Source organism: Bombina bombina, chromosome 4 (genome assembly GCF_027579735.1).
Source record: "Bombina bombina isolate aBomBom1 chromosome 4, aBomBom1.pri, whole genome shotgun sequence".
Classification (NCBI taxonomy): domain Eukaryota; kingdom Metazoa; phylum Chordata; class Amphibia; order Anura; family Bombinatoridae; genus Bombina; species Bombina bombina.
Genome location: NC_069502.1, coordinates 974,918,110 through 974,924,213, shown reverse-complemented (window position 1 = coordinate 974,924,213; position 6,104 = coordinate 974,918,110). Strand labels below are relative to the sequence as shown.

Here is a 6,104-nt window from a genome sequence, read left to right as displayed (position 1 = left end):
AGAGGGCAAATCTCAATATTCTGCAAAACCACTTACAATAAAAACAGATCTAAATAGATAGATGCTCTTAAAAGTTCATACAGTGAATACTATACCAAGTCTCATATTAAAATGTAAGTAGGATTATAGTCCTACAAAGGTTTTGATACTGATGAAATCTGTTACGTATACTTAGTTGAGGCTAGTTTTCCTACTAAAAGATTTATATTTGCTTCATACATATTTCTTATAATAAATGCATTTTGAAGAAATGCAATGCATCCATAGCAAGTTATACTGTATGTTAAAGGTAATTACATAATTTAATATAGTTCAAAGAACCAAGAAATATCTTAAAGGATATATATATATATATTATTATTATTATTTTTTTCGGTTATGTCAAGCACAAAACACAGTGCTCTCAAATGATCAATCTATTGGTAATATTAAAACATTTATTTTTACCTTAACTCCCATAAACAAGTAATTTAAATGTGATGCAAAAAAAAAAAAAAGTATTGTGTATATAGAATTCCCATGTCACTAAAATCTAGTTGCCTATCTCTCGTGCTAAATACAACGGAGCAGGAATATAAGCCAATAAAGGCAAACTCATAGTACCTGGATCATCTGCAAGAAAGCGTATGATTTTTTTGATAAATCTTTATGTTCTTAATAGGTCCAACAAATAAGCTCCCTTACTGGCACTCGATAAAGCAGCTCTCACTCAGTCTGGCTCTCGTGTGCAATCATTGGTCCTTTTACACTTACCTGCACAAGCCATTGTATACAAACAATGCACTATGGACACAGGCTTTATTCCAGAAATAAATCTATTTGATAACATAAAATAATAATAAAATAATCCCATAATATTCAAATATACACACACACACTTCTCAAAGGATTTCACCACTAGATTTCATCACCCAGAAATGTAGAAGGATACTACAGTATGTGCAGAACACTTAAGAAGTAATCTGGACTTCATTTTAAGGATTACAGGCAGCATAAAAATAAGTAAAGTGTCAAACCTAAGGACCTTCACCTATTTCGGGACAATGTGTCATAAACTGCACAGAATTCCAAGCCTATGAGAAGTTTTAAGCCACAAAAATGTAGTTTTATTATTCAAATTCTGTCATTTTATCAGACGAGGAAGCATGAAAAGATATGACTAAGTAATATGATTCTCTTATATACAGATGGATTACCTTTAATTAAAAGGGACACAGATAGATAGATAGATAGATAGACAGATAGATAGATAGATATAGATAGATAATTACAGCAGAAAAAAATGAATATTGTTCTACATCACAAAAGGACACCCCGCCATTTGTTTTCAATACATTTATAATCTAATGATAAGGGGGCACTTTTATACAAACATTACCCATAACATTTTGAACATATGAAACTAACAAAACACTTTATTTTATATAAATAAAATGCGGGGTAATGTAATAGCATACAGAAAATAATATTTTACCTATCAATTTATTTTAAGATAATCAACAGCAACATATAATTAATAATAGAATAAAAATAATAATAATAAAAAACACGTATCGTATATTATAGTTTTCTTTATTATAAAGCGGTTAGTGGTAAAGTTAAATAATGTGTGAATACAACAATAATAATAATAATAATTCATTTCAAGATAATAATAATAGAATTTGTGAAACAATACATGCTGATTTAATCAGACAATGAAACATTCAATGTTAAAGAAGAGAGGCTCTGAAAAAATAGTTTATTTTAAAACTACAACAATAAAATATAATTTGTTTTTTAATAATTTACTTATTTAGTCAAACTAAATTATATTAGAAAAGAATTGAAATATGAGACGACATTCCGTAGCTTGTTGTAAAGATGCAGATGTATGAATGTGTAGAATATAGTCTTAACAAATCTTTTGTAGGAAACAAGCAAGATGGTATCAAGGTTTTCCTTCGGTGGCAAGTAAAGGTGTTGGAATTTTAATTGGCAAAGCATTATCTAATTCACATTTCAATGATTTCTGTCCTTGCGACACAAAAATTGGGTCGAGACAGACTTTGACTTATTTGTGTATGGTATAAGGTGACATTTCATATTTTTTTTTTATCTCATTTCAAAAGTCTATGGAATTTGCCTTGCTTCTGGGTATAGTGCATGTATCTTATTTAGGGACTTACAAGTTGCTTACTATTATAATTAAGCTTTGTCTCATTCTAAAAAATATTAATACAGTTAATTAAATTACATATAGTTTTTTTTTTTAAATTTACTTTGAACTTAATTCCATGGAAAATCAATAAGGTTACAAAATGGAAAGGTACTGTAGTTTGTAAAATACTTACAATTTGGAGGTTTGTTTTCTTTATGATTGAATCCATCAATTGATGTTTTAGTGACTCAGTGCTCTTTTTACAATAAGGATGCACCAGATGGTTCTACATTTAAAAAAAAGCAGTCTGATGTAATCTAGAAAGTTAGATGGCACTTTTGAACTTGCATGTGAACCTCTTGATATATGGGGTTGCACCTGGAGATGTTCCTGTTCCAAGATCTGAAGCTCTTACCTTTAGTTTCTATTTAAGGTGTTTGATGTATATTGCCTGTATACGTGTAGGTACCTTTTAAAGTCTTTTTTAGAATACACAGCTTCCTTCATGCTCAGAAAAATGGTCCCAGGGTTTAGAAAGCTAACTGCATCTTTACTCTATTATCATTGAAACCTGTGAATGAGTATTGTTTGATGGTTTCATATTGCTCCTCCCTACCCTTCTATTACCCACCCACTTCGGTGTCTGTTGTAAACCTGTCAACAAGCTAAAATAAACCCGAGATAAGAGAGATTGGGGCTCGCCTACTTCTCTAAGGCGATCAATCGGATCTCAGGCGTCCTCCAAACACTCTCTTACGTAGACATCCACAAGGAGAAAGAACTGACACCACACTAGGCTGATCAGTCCTTCAGTTTTTTACCTGCTTGGTTGCTGAACCATGTCGTTGAGCCCAAAGCATACTACACCCTTTTCAGTGACTGACATTCTGAGTCCCATTGAAGAGACCTACAAGAAATTTAGTGGAATGGACAACACTGGGAACCTTGGTACTCCTTTGGGGGCTTACAGACAATCACACGTCTCTCAGGCAGGTATGCAGCAGCATGGCATGGGCCACAATGCCAGTGTTACCACCACCTACCACATGCCACACAGTGTGTCACAGTTTTCACATAGTGCAATGGGAGGATACTGCAATGGCAGCATTGGCAACATGGGAGATATGACTTCTTACCAAGACACCATGAGGAATAGCGCTGCAGCTACGGGATGGTATGGTACCAACCCAGACCCCAGGTATTCAACAAGTAAGTATGGCCTCCTAATTGGGTAGTAGTCAACTAATTCAAATATTGAATATGAACTTTCGAGTCCTCGTAGTTTTTTTTTCAAGAAGGTTCATTGTCATTCATTAATTTTTACTTGCTAAATAATACTTCCAACTAAGCTTATACTCTTCAAAAGAAAGTTAATTAATCAAAATGTTAACTCTCCAGTAAAGTTAATTAACAAGAGTTGTCTAAGTATTCATGGTTATCATTTGTCATGAAATGTGAGTGCATTTATGTCTTAACCTGTTGGCTGACAGATGATTACAAAAAATGGTTTAGACCCATATACCTAGGCAAACATTCTACTAATTGTTTTTTTTGTTTTTTTATCAGTTTCTAGATTTATGGGACCGTCAACTGGTATGAATATGGCTAGTATGGGCACCCTGCAAGGAATAGCAGAAGCTGCAAAGTCCATGGCTCCTCTCCATGCAGCTCCCAGAAGAAAAAGGAGAGTTCTCTTCTCTCAAGCCCAAGTTTATGAACTGGAGAGGAGGTTCAAGCAACAGAAGTACCTGTCTGCCCCTGAAAGAGAGCACCTTGCTAGTATGATCCATCTCACTCCAACCCAAGTGAAGATTTGGTTTCAAAATCATAGGTACAAAATGAAAAGGCAAGCAAAGGATAAAGTGACACAACAACTGCAACAAGAGAACAACCTGTGCCAACAGCAATCCCCTAGAAGAGTAGCAGTGCCAGTTCTGGTTAAAGACGGCAAGCCTTGTCAGAACAACTCCAACACAACCACTCCTAGTCAGCAAATTTCACAACAGCAAACCAACAGCAATGGCATACACTCGTCTTCAAATGGAGCTGTCCATCAGCACCAAAATCAACAGGTCAACTCGTTAAACCAGGCTCCAGATCTTGAGGAAATGTCACCTAGTCCCCAGTCTCTTCATAGTCAGGTCGCTAATATGGCACAGATGGACAGTTCAAGTGTAGATTACAGCAACGGTATGGTCACCCCTACCATGCTATATGGAAGAACGTGGTGAACAGGTCAACCTCAGAATAAATGTACAGGTCAAAGTCAAATGAAAGTATCTGGACTCAACCTCGCACTGAATAGATGGACACGTGAATGGGACTTAAGATACGATTTACTTAGACTTCAATTTAAGATTTTAGCTATTTGTATATACTGCAAATGGCGACGTGGACTGTTTGGAAGATAAAGTAAATGGTTTTGGGACGTTTAAAATTAGATGCGTTTGGTATGAACCAACACTCACCTAAAAACAATGACACTTTACGTTGGAACACACAAAATCCATTTAGCAAAACCTGAGGTACCTGAAAACTGTAATTTTCTTTCGCAATGTAGAAGTTATATTATACAATTATTTAACGAACAAGAAAATAAAGACTAACAACACTCAATATTAAATAAAGATGATCAGCTACATATATATGGAAAACCATTTAAGGTCTCGGTTTGATAAGAACTGTTTCTAATGCGAGTTATTGGAGTATTTTGTAGACTTTTTTGAATCGATTGGTTTTGGTGTAAATTTAAAATGCAGATAAAATACGGGGAAATATAAAGCTGGTCTACGTTTTGATATCAACTAGAAAACAGATTTACATAACGTTTATAAAATAGAAGTCCTGTTGATATTTGTTTCAGTTGGTGCATAGTAACTAGAAGTCACTTTTTTGATCAGAGAAAATGATTTAACCCTAGAATAACGAACTAAAATATAGATGACTTCGGAACAGATTATCTGTGCTTGTTTTTATATTTAAAACCATTTTGTTCATTTTGGAGCCGTTTTTACTTAAAAAAATAAAAATAAAATAAAACCAGGAAATTAAGTTTCTAATTTTAATTTTGTCCCATATACTGAAAATGTAATCTGACATTTATTTTTATGGTGTGATGCGGGATGTGATTGTACAAGTCTGTAATTTTATTTAAACAAAATTAAACTTTTTTTCAATAGATGTTCTTTTAAATTTGTTTTTGTTTTGATGCTTTAGTTAAGATTTTATCACAGTGCAAAATAAACTATTGCTTAATTTGTACATTGTGAGATTTAAATAACTTAATATCACTAGCTTATTTTTTTACATTTAAACCTTTAGTATTTTGTCTTTTCTAATTAACATAATAATGTTATTTAAATAAAAATACAAACACATTTAAACATAAAAAAAGATACAAATACATTTTTCAAAAACATCCACAAAAGCTTTTAAAAGTACAATTGAAACTGTTAGTAGACACATTATTAGATAACATCTATAATATTTTTTCTTTAACGAATAATTCTGAAGTGAACATTTTAAGGGCCTCAAAGGAAAAAAAAAACAAAAAACAACAACCTCTGGCAAATAAACAAATACATAAACTAGAATTATGTACAAGAAGAAAAAAAAAACCCTGTGATAATTTTTACCCAGATGCGATTACCTATAATTCATCATTGGAGAATATCTAGAGTTAATATACATACTTGTTTATAATGTCCACCTGCCCTTTGATGGAAATTCCGACTTTTCCATGTAACAAGAAACATAAAATAAAATGATTTTTTGTTGACCTTCCAAACGATTTCTTCCTTCCCCTGAGTATTGCAGCTATTGTAGGTTGGTGGGGCAAAGACCTAGCTCCTGGCCAAAGCCATATTAATGAAGAGTATTAATGCGTGCAATCACATTCCTATGTCACAATTTCATGTTGTGTTGGATGCATTCAACTATGGGGACCTTTGTTGTTTTGATGAGG

The 6,104-nt window shown here is 33.2% G+C and overlaps 1 protein-coding gene across 1 annotated transcript; it reads left to right on the top strand.

Moving 5' to 3' along the window:
- The first annotated feature begins 2,979 nt into the window (after window positions 1-2,979).
- Window positions 2,980-4,371, top strand: NKX2-4 (NK2 homeobox 4). The gene is made up of 2 exons (XM_053709308.1): window positions 2,980-3,349; window positions 3,707-4,371. Exons 1-2 carry the CDS (start codon window positions 2,980-2,982, stop codon window positions 4,369-4,371), a joined length of 1,035 nt encoding a protein of 344 aa, XP_053565283.1.
- The last annotated feature ends 1,733 nt before the right edge of the window (window positions 4,372-6,104 follow it).